Below are 15543 nucleotides of genomic sequence, written 5' to 3' on the forward strand. Positions count from 1 at the left end.
AACTGGGGTACAGGCCAGAGGAGTGGGTGAGCCAGAAGTCTGCTGTACCATGTGGGCTAGCCCCCTGGCTGGGGATCTTATGCTGCAGTGACTGGTGATAGCCCATAATGCTGCATCTTAACCCCTTGCACCACCAGGGAGGCTCCCTCTGAAGCATCTTTTAGGTAGGAAGGAGAGCTGCTTGGAGTCTATAAAAGGGAAGTAAAAAGGGGGGGGTGATCGAGAAAAGGTGGTGCCTTAGTGTTTTCCTCTGTCACTAAGTGCTTATGCCATCCTACTTTGCATTTTAGTCTTTCCCAGCACTGAATAATTTGGCTTCTCAGGTGAAGTCTCTGTTACACTGAAAGAGAATCAGTGCTTAAGCCACCTTCCTTCCTTGGCACCCGGATGAGATACTGAGGCTGAGGATAAATAATCCTTACCAGAGGTCATTGCAGCTGGGCATTTAGTTAGTGGCAGAACTAGGTCAAGGTTGGGGTGACAGGGGGTTTGTTGTGTTTAGGGGGCTCATGGTTCTTTCTTTTCTTTTTTTTTTTTTTAAAGATTTATTTATTTGTGCATACAAGAACTGGGGTACAGGCCAGAGATGCGGGGAGTGAGAGGATCCACCAGAGACAGAGTGGGGGACAGAAACAGTCAGACTGACAGAAATACACTGCTGAGGGGAGCAGTGGGCGAGGCAGGAGAGGTGTGCCTCGCCATGTGGGTTTCTCCCTGGCGGGTCGGTGATCGAACTCATGCTGCAGAGGCTGTGGATTGCTTCATAGTGAGGTGCTTAACCCCTTGCGCCACCTGGGAGGACCGGGCTCATGGTTATTTCAAAGTCACTTTTTAATGCAATTGACTGATAGGTTGTATAGCAGTCTCCACACCTCATGGACTGACCAGCTGGCCAGATTTCTGATCTCTGTGTTTCCTGTGATATTTACAGGTTGTTCCTCCGAGGGAATGGAAGCCCCGAGCATCCTATGATGATATTGATGATTTGGTCATTCCTGCCCCCATCCAGCAACTCGTGACTGGACAGTCTGGCCTCTTCACTCAGTACAACATACAGAAGAAAGCCATGACAGTTCGAGAGTTCCGCAAGATAGCCAATAGTGACAAGTGAGTGCAAACACTTTCCTTCCTTTATCTGTCATAGCATCGTGGACCCAACATCTCATCCTCACAGCCACCTCCAGTGCTGCTGCTATCTCCCTCTCTGCCCTTTTAATAGAAGCATTTCTCCTGTCAGTACTGTCACAGTCTGAACTTGTCCACACTCTTGCTTAAAGTAATCCTGTTGTTTTTCCAACAAAAATGGAATCATTTTCTGATTTGGATAAGTTGGCAAGTTGTGAAGGATAAAGTTGGAGATGGTCCAAAAGGAGCTTTACTAGATATATCAATACCACCTGCTTATCAAAAAGTGACTGTGGGGCTTCCCCAGTGGCGCAGTGAGTTGAGCGCAGTGCTATGAGGCTGTCCGCAGCCTCTCTAGTGCCAGTTTGATTCCCAGCTGGCCAGGGAGAGACCCACATGGCGCAGCAGACCTCTTCTGTCTCGCCCGCTGCTCCCCTCAGCAGTGTTTTCAGTCCTTCTGCCTGTTTTTCTCCCTGCTCTGTTTCTGGTGAATCCTTTCACCCTCCCACCCCTCTGGCCTATACCCCAGATCTTGTAAAAATAAATCTTTTTTTTAATTATTAAAAAAAAGTGACTATGGTAGTTTAATCTCTTCCTTCTGGGTCATTTGGTCTTGACTCATGTTCATACTCCTCGCTGCCCACCAAGCTGCTCTCTCCGGTGTCTGTTTTAACATGAGCAAAATGTGAATAAGGGACCAGGCTGGTTGCTGTTTTCTGTCAGCATGGAAACATCTGTATATACATGATCTTGTCTTTTAGAAACCTATTTGTTCAGGCCTACTGTTTTTAGTGTTGAACTCTCATATTAGCTCAGATTTGGAGAGTGAATTTTGTGTTTCCTTCATTAGAGTCTGATTGCTCCTTTTTAATCCTCTTTCTTGGGTCTTCTGCCTTGCCACATTCCGCCTTCGTTTTACATTTCCACAAGGGGTTCCTTATTTTTCCTCCCCACCCCTCTTTTAAAAAAGATTTATCCATTTATGCATATAAGATCTGGGATGGGGCCTCCCTGGTGGTGCAAGGATTAAGCCACAACCTATGAAGCTATCTGCAGCTACTGCAGGGAGCAACCCACATGGTGCAGCAGACCTCTCCTGGCTCTCCCGCTGCTCCCCTCAGCAGTGTACTTTGGTCAGTCTGCCTGCTCTGTTCTTCACTCTGTCTCTGGTGGATCCTCTCACCCCCTGTACCTCTGGCCTGTACCCAGCTCTTGTATGCATAAATAAATAAATCTTTAGTTTTTTTTTTTTAAGATTGATTTCTTTATTCATATAAGAGCTGGGGTACAGGCCAGAGGTGTGGGGGGTAAGAGGATTGACCAGAGACAGTGGGGAACAGAACAGGCAGACTGACCAAAGTACACTGCTGAGGGGAGCAGCGGGGTGAGTTAGAAGAGGTCTGCTGCGCCATGAGGGTTGCTCCTTGGCTGGCTGGGAATCGAACTCATGCTGCAGTGGCTGCAGATTGCTTCATAGGTTGCATCTTAACCCTTGCGCCACCAGAGAGGCCCTAAATAAATAAATACTAAAAAAAAAAAAAAAAAAAAAAAAAAAGAACTGGGGTGTAGGCCAGAAGTGTGGGGGCGGGGTGAGAGGATTTACCAGAGACAGAGTGGGGAGCAGCAGGCGAGACAGGAGAGGTCTGCTGTGCCATGTGGGGGATAGAACTCTTGCGCAGTGGCTGGGGACAGCTTGATAGCGCTGTCTTTAATCCTGCACCACCAGGGAAGCCCTCCTTCTCTTTTATTCCTGAGTCTTTTTGATCTGTACATGTCTTGACTTCAGCCAGTCAGGTACATTGCAAAAGCCCAGAGCTCCAACTTAATCGTTTGCGAGTCTTCATACTTCTGGTGGCATCACCTCATGCCCTGTCACCTCTCATTTTCAGGTTATGCGCTTTCTTTTTATACACTTTTGCCTTCTTTTCCTTTGACTTATCAGTATTAACTGGTCATCTAATTTTATTAACCACTTTTTACTCTTTAAAAGCATCTTATATTGCTGGCCAATCTGCTCTCTAGGCTCCGTGGAAGGCATGTTGAAGTGTGATATGCTCTGTGGGTGAAAGGCTGTGTCATCTTTCAGGTCTGATTTCTCACTATGCACTGGGGCTTAGCACCCCGCTTTCTGTTTCATCCTGGGTTCCTGTGTGTCTGCATTTCTTGTCAGCAAGTGCTAGGCCTTCTCTTCTTTCAGGAGACCTCTTTTCCTTTCAAATAATCAGTCCTGTGTTTTTGTCCTTCATCCAAAATACAATGGTCTTACCTTTGATTTCTGTTTGCTGGGTCAGTCAGCTTTAAGAAAACCCAGAAAATAAAAATCTAAGTTTATAAAGCAGATCAGTTAGTGGTTGAAGAGTTGTTTATAGTTCAAAGGGATCTAAATTTTATTATTTATTAGGTTGACATTAAAATGTAAGGCAGTGCATTTTTTATCCCATTCTTTGCAGTACATTGTTTTATCCCATTCTCTGCACACACTTTCATTTTGGTCTTCCACCCTTCATGTATTCATAATATTTTTTTTGGCATTTGAGTTACAGTGTGTATTAGTTTTTCTAGTTATAGTGTATGTTTTCCTATATCTTAGTTTTATACAGTATTCTTTAATTGCTGTGTAATAATTTTTTTTTTCTTTTTTTTTTATAGAGGCATGTTTTATTTATTTATTTATTTGTTTGTTTGTTTCGTTTATACATGCACTGGGTACAGTCAGAAGCGCGGGAGGGTGAGAGAATTCACCAGAGCCAGAGCAGGGAGCAGAACAGGCAGACCGACGAAGTACACTGCTGAGGGGAGCAGCGGGCGGCAGGAGAGGTCTGCGCGCCATGTGGGACCCTCCTCCGGTGGCCGGGGAGCAGCCGGGAATCGAACCGGCGCCGCAGAGGCTGCAGGCAGCTTCGCAACCCAGCGCTCAACCGCTGCGCCACCGGGGAGGCCCAATAATTTTTTTTTAAAGATTTATTTATGTATTTATACAAGCACTGGGTACAGTCAGAAGCGCGGGAGGGTGAGAGAATTTACCAGAGCCAGAGTGGGGAGCAGAACAGACAGAATGACTGAAGTACACTGCTGAGGGGAGCAGCGGGCAGCAGGAGAGGTCTGCGCGCCATGTGGGACCCTCGCCTGATAGCGGGGATCGAACCGGCGCTGCAGAGGCTGTGGGCAGCTTCACAACCCAGCGTTCAACCGCTGCGCCACTGGGCAGGCCCGAAATTTTTAGTTTTTTTTTTTTTAATAAACTCTTAGTATGTGATTATTAAACTAAAGAGCATAGCTTTTTTTTTTTTTTTTAAGAAGATTTTATTTGTTTATGCATACAAGAGCCAGGGTACAGAGCGGAGAGGCAGTGTGGGGGGCAGTGAGAGCATTCACCAGAGACGGAGTGGGGAGCAGAACAGGCAGATCCCCTGAAATATGCTGCTGAGGGGAGCAGTGGGCAAGACCAGAGAGGTCTGCTACGCCATGTGGGTCAGCTCCCTGCCTGGGGATGGAACTCATGCTGCAGTGGCTGTGGATAGTGCTGATGCTTAACCCTTGTGCCAGCAGGGAGGCCCCTAGGCATGATTATTGTTGAGTGTAGGCCACTTCTGGAAGTGTGGCAGTGACACCCATGAGCTCTCTTGGATGCTCTTCCCTTCCATTGGAGCCAGAAAAGGAGTGCTCCCAAGGACCTTAACCTGCCTTCAGTTGTCTGTGGATTTAGATGAAATTGTAGTTTTTGTTTTTTTTTTTTTAATTTTTTTTTTCGAAGTGGAGAATGCACCCTTTTGTTTTATTTTATTTATTTATTTTTATAGAGGCATGTTCATTTATTTATTTGTTTGTTTATACATGCACTGGGTACAGTCAGAAGCACGGGAGGGTGAGAGAATTCACCAGAGCGGGGAGCAGAGCAGGCAGAAGGACCGAAGTACACTGCTGAGGGGAGCAGCGGGCGGCAGGAGAGGTCTGCGCGCCATGTGGGACCCTCCTCCAGTGGCCGGGGAGCAGCCGGGAATCGAACCGGCGCTGCAGAGGCTGCGGGCAGCTTCGCAACCCAGCGCTCAACCGCTGCGCCACCGGGGAGGCCCTGAAATTGTAGTTTTTGGTTCTCACTAGTTTGTAAGCCTATTTTTTCCCTGGATGTCCAGGGCCCTTCTGTCAGTAGTGGGATTTAGTTTTAGTAGAGTCTCTTGAAAGATTTCAGGGCTATTAAGGAAGATGTGTTCACATTTGCCTGTGTATGTTGGGTGAGTTGCAGTGTTTCTAGCCTTGAGAGTCAAGGTTATGTCTTAACGCATTCCAAATGTCTTGCTGTCCCTGGGAACAGAATTTTGACTTCTGCTGTTCATAATTCCCAGTTAATTTAGTCTCTTCTAAGTTGCTTAACACTTGTTTTACTTTTAAAAGGTACTGTACCCCACGCTACAGTGAGTTTGAAGAACTTGAGCGGAAATACTGGAAAAATCTCACATTCAATCCTCCAATTTATGGTGCAGATGTGAATGGCACACTCTATGAAAAGGTGAGACTCACTGCAAACTCTGGGCAGCATTTTTGTGGTTTTGTAATGTAATACAATTTTCATCTGCCCAGCATGTAGTAGTCACCTAAAAGCTGATTGCTGAATGGGTGGATGAAGAAAGGACTGCTCCACCACCAGCTGATGTGCTGTGCTCACTTAATTGTGGGGTTTTTTTGCATGTGACTGAATTTTATTTCTCCCACTCTACATGTAAATTGGATGATATGGTGTTCTTTGCAAGGGCTGTTAGAATAGTCTGTGGGTGGTAGGTGATGAGTTCTTGAAAGGGTGGGATCACAGTAAATGAAATGTTGGGGGAGAGGCAGTGCGGTTTCTGCAGAAAAAAGATCACTGACTAATCTAATGAAAGGGGTATGTATATTTAAGAAGATAAACGTATTTAGATTTTCAGAGCCCTCAAACTAGATTCTGTAATGAAAGCTGTTTGAACAGATTGCATCGGCTTGGGATATAGCTCTTTTTGGCATGAAGAACTGCTTTAGGTATGGTAGAAAAAAAGAATATTTGGGACCGTTTTGGATGATTAAAAAATCTGTAGGGCATTTTAGGACTTAACACTTATATTAATTATAATGTTTTTGTATGTTATTATTGAAAGGAGGGACTTTAAAAAGTGGATTCCAGGTTTGTTGATGACAGTTTTTCTGCATAGTAGGAAGTGAAGCTTATAGACATTAATGGCTGGAAGGTAATTATGATGGTCTGGGATGGGGAAATACGAAAAAGCAGGGCATAAAAATACAGAACATACTTACAAGAGGTGGGCTCCCGGCTGATAATTTTTTTTTTTTTTAACTTATACAATAGCTGGGGTACAGGCCAGAGGCGCGGGAGGGTGAGTGAATTCACCAGAGACAGAGTGGGGAGCAGAACAGGCAGACCAAAATACACTGCTGAGGGGAGCAGTGGGCGAGACAGGAGAGGTCTGCTGTGCCATGTGGGTCTCTCCCTGGCCGGCCTGGAATCGAACCCGCGCTGCAGAGGCTTGCGTCAGCTTCACAGCACTGTGCTCAACCTGCTGCGCCACCTGGGAGGCCCTCCTGGCTGATCTTTGTAACTCAGAAGAAGGGCTTGGGTAACACTGTAGACTTTCTACTGAAGACACAGTGGTAATAGGGGCCAGAAGTCATAATTTAGTGTAGTTAACACCATGTATTTTTCTTTAATCCCCACCATCCACTATACCCATTTGTCTCTTGCCTCCCTCCTTAGCCTCAGAAACTTCACTCCATTTATTATTGTCTGCTACTTTGTATATGTATTTTTCCCATCAGATTGTCTACTATATAAGTGTTCTGTATTTGTCTTTGTCATTCTGACTTGCTTTACTACACATAATTCTTTCAGAGTCCTTCCATTTTGCTGTAAATGACATTTCTCTTACCTTATGGCTGAGTAGTCTTTCATTGTGTGACTATTTACTTATGTTTGTATTTTTTTATGGCTTAAGAGCTCTTTCTGTTTGGACCTAAGTTTCTTTAGTTTCAGTCCAAACCCTTCCTTCTGGGGTCTAGAGCAGGTGGTGGTCCTCTCCTTCCTTAGTGGTCATTCACATACCGGTGCCCACTAAGTAGTTTTGCCCTCCACCCATCCACCCACGTCTAACGGCGTCTGTTCTAAGGGTGGCTGTGAAAGGTGATGCACACTGTAGTCTTCATGTCTGTGAAGTTTTGATGTTATTCTACCTCCTTGTTATGAGGTGACAGTTCACTTATGACCTACTCTGATTTGTAGGTTGAGCCCCAGTTTATAGTCAGTATAATTTGCCTCAACTTTCTAATTTTCTTTGTAGCATGTTGATGAGTGGAATATTGGCCGACTGAAAACAATTCTAGACTTGGTGGAAAAGGAGAGTGGGATCACCATTGAGGGTGTGAACACCCCCTACCTGTACTTTGGCATGTGGAAGACGTCCTTTGCCTGGCACACTGAAGACATGGACTTGTACAGCATTAATTATCTGCACTTCGGGGAGCCAAAGTCCTGGTAAAGTCAGCCTGCAGTTGGCACTGGGGCTTCTAAACTTCAGTGTGCTTGGGAACTGTCTTGGGGTCTTGTTTATATGTGGATTCTGGTTCAGTAGGCTTGGGGTGGGACTGACATTTTGGATTTTAAGTGGAATTCCGAATAATCAGAGGTGTTGGAGCTCTTGTGTTCAGACCATCCTGAGTAGCAAGACTTTGAAGAGCAGGGCACTGAACACCATTGGGCATAAAGCAGAAGTTGGCTGAGTTACTGAGGATCACGGAGGCTGTTCCAGGCTACCCCACTGCTTTCTAATTTCTTTTTCTGAACAGGCCTGAGGCATTTCTTAGAGGCAGACTTCCAAGACTGGAGTCACTTCTTCAGATGATAGAAAGCTTTCTTTTCCTCATGGAAAAAATACTTGGTGAGCAGCAGTGTGTGCTTAACCCAAAAGGGGATTCGAGGCTACTCGGCATAAGCTTCCTGCTCTCCAGGGTGTTAACCATCAGTCATTTGGGGAGAAACAAAGATTTGTTGTCTCTTCTCTCCATGCGCCGATCTGTGTCTAGGTCTCAGCATTTCAGTGAAGGTGCTTCGAGCAACAGCACTGAGCAAGACGTGAGGCACCTATTCTCACCCAGAAAGGACACTGGGCAGATGAGAGGGTGAGAACATAATTAGACAGTGTGAGAACAGCTCTGATGGGGAATAGTGAGTTCAGTCAGGCCATGTGAGGAGGGCACTTGAGGGATGGGGCTGGGATTAGAGAAAGCTTCCCTGGAAGAGGTGACAACTAAACTGAGACCTAACAAATGGGAAGATGGCGCTGGAGGGGTGCTGGGTGGTAGATTGAGGGGAGGGGAGATGAGGGCATGTGTGTAGGTGGTTGGGACAGCACACACAGAGGTCCTGAGTTGAGACAGAGCACTGTGTCTTTAATAACTGGAAGTCCATTGCGGTTTGGGTGCCACACACAGCTGCACAGGTGGGTGGAGGGGCATCGAGGGCTGGATCATGACAAGAGGTGGATACTGGATCCATCTTCATTTCCTTTTCCAGCATCTTCAACCATGTCTTTTCCCCAGGGATTTTCCTTTCTTCTTTCAAATGTTTTCTGGTTTCTAATCTTGGGGGGGTGGGTAAAAAAACATTTTAAGCCTGTAATGACCCCCTAACTACTGTCCTATTTCCTTTCTTAGATGGCTAGACTTCTAGAATCTGTAAATGTAGCTATTTTGTCTTCACCATGTTTAAAAGTTCTCTGAAATGGGATTTCCATTCTCATGTCAAGAGAAGGTTCTCTAGTTATTACATACACTCTTTAGGTCATCTGAAGTGGGACCTCCAGAGACTTCTGTGCAAGGTTGCCTGATGGATCCCAAAGTCCTTTAGGTGACAAACATTTTCCTCAACTCCTCCTCTGTTTTGTTTCATAATGACTATTTGGGATGGGAAGTTTTTGTTACTGTGGAAAAATATTTAGAATCAATTATAAGGGCTAAAATCGAAACTGTCACTTTGGGATTATAAAGTTTTAGCAGTTTAAAATAGCCTTACTTCCCCCCCCCCTTTTTTTTTTTAAATGAAAAGCAGTTTCTGTGGCATTAAGGTACCCTATTGGGTAGAGGAGTAATTAATTACTGGGTAATTATTATAGCTGTTGCAGAGATGAAGGGAAAATGGGCTCAGAAGCTGGGGGCAGGTCACTAAGTATTTCATGCTCTCTCACCGTATTTTCCATTCTTCTTCATCCTATCCCAGTTAGTCCTTTCAGGCTCCACCAGGAGCATGTTAGTGCCATCTCTTTTTTTAATTATTATTTTATTGCATGAGCAACAGTGTAACAGCGTACAACATTGAGTACCTATCATAAATCCTGGCTCTTGGTAAATATTAGAAAAGGCCTAGTTTAAATGAATGAGGTAAAAGAAAGAAATTCATCCCATTTCTCTGTGGGCTCCCCACTCTTCTGTCCAAACAGTTCAATATTTCGTTTCTCCAGATTTCTTTCTACATTTTGTGGTTGGGAAGTTGAAAAATCTCATACTTGGAGCTGTGTCTCAGCTCCTGTTGCTCAGCTTCCAATACTCTTATGTGATTGCAGGTACTCTGTCCCCCCCGAGCACGGGAAGCGGTTGGAGCGCCTTGCCAAAGGTACTGTGTCTCCTGGTGCTCAACCAGGCCCTCCTGTGATGCGCTGCTTTGAAATGCCCATTCTCACGTGTGCTTTCTCAGGCCTGCAAAGGGGGGTGGTGAGCCAGATTGCCAGGTTAGTTACCCTTACAGAGCCACTAAAGTCAGAGCCTCTTCCCCACATTAGAGATTTAGTAATTCCTTCTCAGATTGTCTTTGCCTCTGTTTTATCAAGCATAGATATTATTTCACCAGGGCTAGTTTATCAGTCATATTGGGTCTGGTTTTTTTTTTTTTTTTTTTTTTTTTTTAATTTTTTTTTTAAAGTTTTTTTTTTTTTTTTAAATTTTTTTATAGAGGCATGTTTATTTATTTATGTATTTATTTATTTGCTTGTTTTGTTTATACATGCACTGGGTACAGTCAGAAGCGCGGGAGGGTGAGAGAATTCACCAGAGCCAGAGCAGGGAGCAGAGCAGGCAGAAGGACCGAAGTACACTGCTGAGGGGAGCAGCGGGCCGCAGGAGAGGTCTGCGCGCCATGTGGGACCCTCCTCTGGTGGCCGGGGAGCAGCCGGGGATCGAACCGGTGCCGCAGAGGCTGCGGGCAGGTTCGCAAACCAGCGCTCAACCGCTGCGCCACCCGGGAGGCCCTGGGTCTGGTTCTTTAAAAACCCAAGTGTTAAAGCCAAAATTGAATTTTTTACTACTTTGGATTTTTTTTTTTAATTTTTGTGTAGAACTATGATACAGGCCAGAGGTTGGGGGGTGAGAGGATACACCAGAGACAGAGTGGGGAGCAGAACAGGCAGATCTACTGAAATACACTGCTGAAGGGTGCAGTGGGTGAGACAGGAGAGGTCTGCTGCACCATATGTGGGTTAGCTCCTTGGCTGGGGATCGAACTAAGGCCTGAGCTGTGATAGTGCTGAAACTTAACCCCTATGCCACCAGGGAGTCCCCCTAATGCTTTGAATTTTTTTTTTAAAGATTATTTATGCATGCAAAAGCTGGGGTTTAGACCAGAGGTGTGGGGGGTGAGAGGATTCACCAGAGACAGTGGGGGAACAGAACAGGCAGATCAACTGAAATACACTGCTGAAGAGACAGGAAAGGGCTGCTGCGCCATGTGGGTAGCTCCCTGATGGGCTGGGGGATTGAACTCGTGCTGCAGAGACTAGGGATAGCTTCATAGGTTGTGTCTTAATTCATTGAGCCACCAAGAAGGCCCCTAGTTCCAGAATTCTTTATAAGAACAGAGACAGGGCCTCCCCGGTGGCGCAGAGGTTGAGCGCTGGGTTGCGAAGCTGCCCGCGGCCTATTCGGCGCCGGTTCAATCCCCAGCTGCTCCCCGGCCACCAGAGGAGGGTCCCACATGGCGCGCAGACCTCTCCTGCCACCCGCTGCTCCCCTCAGCAGTGTGCTTCGGTCCTTCTGCCTGCTCTGCTCCCCGCTCTGGCTCTGGTGAATTCTCTCACCCTCCCGCGCTTCTGACTGTACCCAGTGCATGTATAAACAAAACAAACAAACAAATAAATAAATAAATAAAACATGAAAAAAAAAAAATAAAATAAAAAATAAAAAAAAAAAGAACAGAGACAGCTTGGGTGATCTTAGTTCCTCAAACAGTATCTGATTACCCTTGGGACACCCAACTGGGAGCGAGTCCAGACGCTCATTGTAGGGTCTTATAATTGGTTTCAAGCTGGTGGGATCTATGGAGGTCAGGTTGGGGAATCATCCCTCTATTGCCCTGATGACACGCACGGGTGTGAAGCCCCTTCAGGACGCACAGTGTGCTAATCCCTGCCCATTTTCAATTAAACAGGTTTTTTCCCAGGAAGTGCTCAAAGCTGTGAGGCTTTTCTCCGCCATAAAATGACCTTAATTTCTCCTTTAATGCTGAAGAAATATGGAATTCCCTTTGACAAGGTAAGCTGATGTTGTTTATGTGGAAACCATCCTCTGTGGTCACAGAAGAGTGTCCTAGTTTGTCACCCTGTACAGTGTGGACCTAAGCTAAGCTATGCCATTTGTGACACTTTGCTCCAAGGGGATTAAAGGGGCTGCTCTGTCTTCCTGATGCCAGAAGAGAGTTAAATCCCACCAACAGTGTTAAATTGCAGGAATGGTGACTTACAGTCTTGGTGTCTGATGTATTCAGGCTTTGTGTTTTGTAGAAAACACCAAGACACACCTGTGGTTTTGTGACTTGCCCTGGTTACTCTAGTCACTTGTGCGGCATTGGCTCTCAGCCCGGTTCTGTAGCGTCCTGCCACATGGTGCAGCCGCTCCAGGTCTGCTCTTGTTCAGGTGACCCAAGAGGCTGGAGAATTCATGATTACGTTCCCTTATGGTTACCATGCCGGCTTTAACCATGGCTTCAACTGTGCGGAGTCGACCAATTTTGCTACTCGGCGGTGGATTGAGTATGGCAAACAAGCTGTGCTGGTAAGTCTGCTTGATTTCTTTTTGTAGCACTGTGACTAGAAATGTCTGATCAGGCAAATTCTCTTTAGATGCAACAGCTGGTGGTTAGAAGAGTTCTTTGCACTGCTTGAGTTCAGAACCAAAGTGTCTGGGAAAGTGCATAAGGAACTTTTAAAAACTTGTTTAGTATGGGAAAAGTCAGTTCCTTTGGGCATTGAAACCACACTCAAACATATTGAAATATCTGTTCGGCCGCTCTGGGATTTTTCTGTTGAGTAATTCTTAGCGGATAGCAATAGGGCTGGACCTTTGATCCAGAGTGGCCTCACTGTATGGTCCAGCTTGGCTTGATGTCAGAGGAAAGGAGCCATTGGCCATTGCGGGATCTAATGCAGAGCTTCCTCTCTCCGGATTCTCCAGGTACCCGAGACAGTGCTTGCTGGACTCGCCCCAATGCCATGTATTCTTGGCTCCTTTCCCCTCCTTTCCTTTGTATTTGAGGGCTCTGCAGTGTGTGCTCAGCCTGTGAACCTAGGCAGTCTGGCATTATGCCACCTTGTGTCATTCCACCTGGAAGGAGGAGGAGGGACTGGGGGGGTAAGAGGGATGCCACCCATTAGCACGTGCACACCCAGAGCGCCTCTGGTTTCTTTGATAGTGCTCCTGTAGGAAGGACATGGTGAAGATCTCCATGGATGTGTTTGTGAGGAAGTTCCAGCCAGAAAGATACAAACTCTGGAAAGCTGGGAAGGACGTCACAGTTATTGACCATACTCTCCCCACACCAGAAGCAGCAGAATTTCTTAAGGAGAGTGAAAGACTCCTGAGAGCCACAAATGAGGAGTGTGCAGAGGAGCACATGGAAGGGGCTGAGGAGGGCGAGGAGGGCGACCTGAAGAGGAGGTAACCCGGCAGCCTGCTGGATCCAACTCTGTGAGGGAGGGAAGTCTGGGCAGCTCCCACAACCTCCCGACAGGCTGTTTCTGAGTGAGTGAGGTGCTTGAGCCCCAGCTGAGAATTTCCTTTTCCGTGAAGGCTCCAGAATCCTCTGAGTGAGGGTGTGCAGGCCCTTCCTCATGGCTGTTGTCCAGAAATGACAGCGCTAATGGCAGGCCTCTAGTTTACTGGAGTGAGGGCCGCATAAATGCAAGGATGGTGAGGCCCGCCGGGACAGGGGTGGTGTCATTGAAGCCAGCCAGTGTCATCGGTGCCTAAACCTGAGGGTCTCTCCTGGGGAGAGTAGTTTGTCCTGGGCCACGTTGGGAAGAAAGGAGAAACAATGGGGTGCTACTCTGTGGTACCCCTGCATACTGTAATTAAGCTTCACATCTAGTCTGTGAGGTGGGATGATGTCCATAATTTCTATTTGATGGGATGGGGTCCAAGACAAGTCCACAGTCTTAGGTCCCACAGATAAGAGGCAGCACCGAAGTGTGAGGCAGCCTGACAGGCTCTGGCCATTCCTTTTGGGTTGTTGTGGATGTGAATGTGTTTGTGTAAGTGGGGTGTATACACGGGCTCTTAAAAAGTTTGCCCTCCTCCTTGCAGCCTAGCCAAGCACCGTATAGGGACAAAGAGGCACCGAGTTTGTCTTGAAATACCGCAGGAGGTGAGTCAGAGCGAGCTCTTCCCCAAGGAGGAGCTGAGTTCTGGACAGTACGACATGACCGAGTGCCAGGCTGCCCTCGCGCCCGTGAGGCCCACCCATAGCTCTGTGCGGCAGGTCGAGGATGGTCTCACCTTCCCAGGTTAGTGGATCGTGCTGTTTGTTCCTACAACTCTGACTAATGCTGTCTGTTTCCTTAGATGCCACATTAAGTACAGGGTCCCAGATAACTGGAAAAGGGAAGAGACAAACCTAAGCCAGTAGTGTAGTTGCTTTTGGGGCAGAGCTTTGGTTGGGGACACACACGGCGGGTAAGGAGTGTGGAGGAAAAGCCCCTTCCCTCTGCCTGGTGAGGGGTCAGGGAAACTATCAGTGAAGGTTCCGGTGATGAGAGAGGTGAACTAACTAGACAGACAGTGGAAGGACGTAGAAAGGGCATCCCTGAGAGGAGCAGGGGCAGAGGCGTGGCAATGGGCCACAGCATGAGCTTTGTGGGGACCCTGGTAGTAATTTCCTGTAATGCAGATATTGGGGTGGGAAGGATGGGAGACGCTGTGGAGACTAGTGAAACAGGAGTGAGAGGGCATAGGGACTGCGTTGGCTTACGAGTTTGCTCTCTCAGGGCTCTGAGGAGCTGCTGTGTTTCCAGGAGGGAGTGTGTAGCAGACCTTGCAGAGCAGTCATTAGGATGGTGGTCGAGGGTACATTTGTTGGGGAGGACCTTGCGTCGGTCCCAGATCTGGCCTTGGTGTGTCTTCTGACAACACTGTGGATCTGGTAGAGCCAGCGTTCACAGCCGGGCCCCACTCACTGCCTGTGTTAGTGAGTCACCACCTTCCCTTCCCCATGATCAGCTGTGCAGGAGCAAGCTGGCTCTGTCTGATGTGCACGTGTGTTTCAGATTATTCTGACTCCACTGAAGTCAAATTTGAAGAGCTTAAAAATGTCAAGCTGGAAGAGGAGGATGAAGAGGAGGAGGAACAAGAAGCAGCTGCCTTGGATCTTTCTGTGAATCCTGCTTCTGTAGGGGGACGCCTTGTCTTTCCAGGCTCCAAAAAGAAATCGTCTTCTAGCTTGGGCTCTGGTTCTTCACGGGATTCTGTTTCTTCTGATTCAGAAACCAGTGATCCTCTGTCATGCCGAGCCCAAGGGCAGACGGGAGTTCTCACTGTGCACAGCTATGCCAAAGGGGACGGCAAGGTCACCGTTGGAGAGCCGTGCATGAGGAAGAAGGGCAGTGCCCCTAGGAGCATTAGTGAACGGGTACTGGCTGAGGTATGGGCCCTGGGCAGTGGCTGGGGCGGGAGTGCCTTGGAAGGGCATCTGTGGAGGGAGAGTGGATTTGTGGGGATACCCTGTGGGTGTGGTTGGCAGGAGAGACCTTCAGAGTTCAGAGGCTGAGACCTTCAGTCTGTAGTCACTGTGTCAAGCAGAAAACTAGGTGGCCTTGGCTCTCTTCCAGCTTGTTTTTTGCTGGGAGTTCCTTTCTCTCTGGGTGACTTTTTATCCCAAGAACTGTATTCCTGCCGCAGTGACAGAGTTGGGTGTATCCTCTGAGCCTCCTTGCCCCGAAGCCACAGGGTTAACGTGGTGATGGCAGCCCTTGTGTGAGGGCCGGGGGTGAGACGGTCTCTCTTAACTTAAGTTCTGGGGCTTTCTTCTAAGTCTTGGCTGTCTGGTCTGTCTCGTAGAGACCCATGAGCATCCACCCCTCCCCCTTTCCCCAGGCATTCTCGCCCAGAGAGCGCACCCTTTTG

General features: G+C 47.3%; 1 protein-coding gene across 2 annotated transcripts in view; it reads left to right on the plus strand.

Annotated features, from left to right (window-relative positions):
* Positions 1-15543, plus strand: part of KDM4A (lysine demethylase 4A) — a 43455-nt gene that overhangs the window by 3314 nt on the left and 24598 nt on the right. For both annotated transcript variants that reach the window (XM_037501283.2, XM_037501284.2), the window contains exons 3-11: positions 932-1107; positions 5518-5632; positions 7446-7639; positions 9723-9772; positions 11579-11682; positions 12064-12201; positions 12839-13083; positions 13729-13928; positions 14688-15061. In XM_037501283.2, coding sequence (XP_037357180.1) covers positions 932-1107; positions 5518-5632; positions 7446-7639; positions 9723-9772; positions 11579-11682; positions 12064-12201; positions 12839-13083; positions 13729-13928; positions 14688-15061 — 1596 coding nt within the window. The remainder of the gene's footprint in view (positions 1-931; positions 1108-5517; positions 5633-7445; positions 7640-9722; positions 9773-11578; positions 11683-12063; positions 12202-12838; positions 13084-13728; positions 13929-14687; positions 15062-15543) is intronic.

The sequence above is a fragment of the Talpa occidentalis genome, unplaced genomic scaffold (genome assembly GCF_014898055.3).
Source record: "Talpa occidentalis isolate TD23 unplaced genomic scaffold, MPIMG_talOcc4v2.1 talOcc4.9, whole genome shotgun sequence".
Classification (NCBI taxonomy): domain Eukaryota; kingdom Metazoa; phylum Chordata; class Mammalia; order Eulipotyphla; family Talpidae; genus Talpa; species Talpa occidentalis.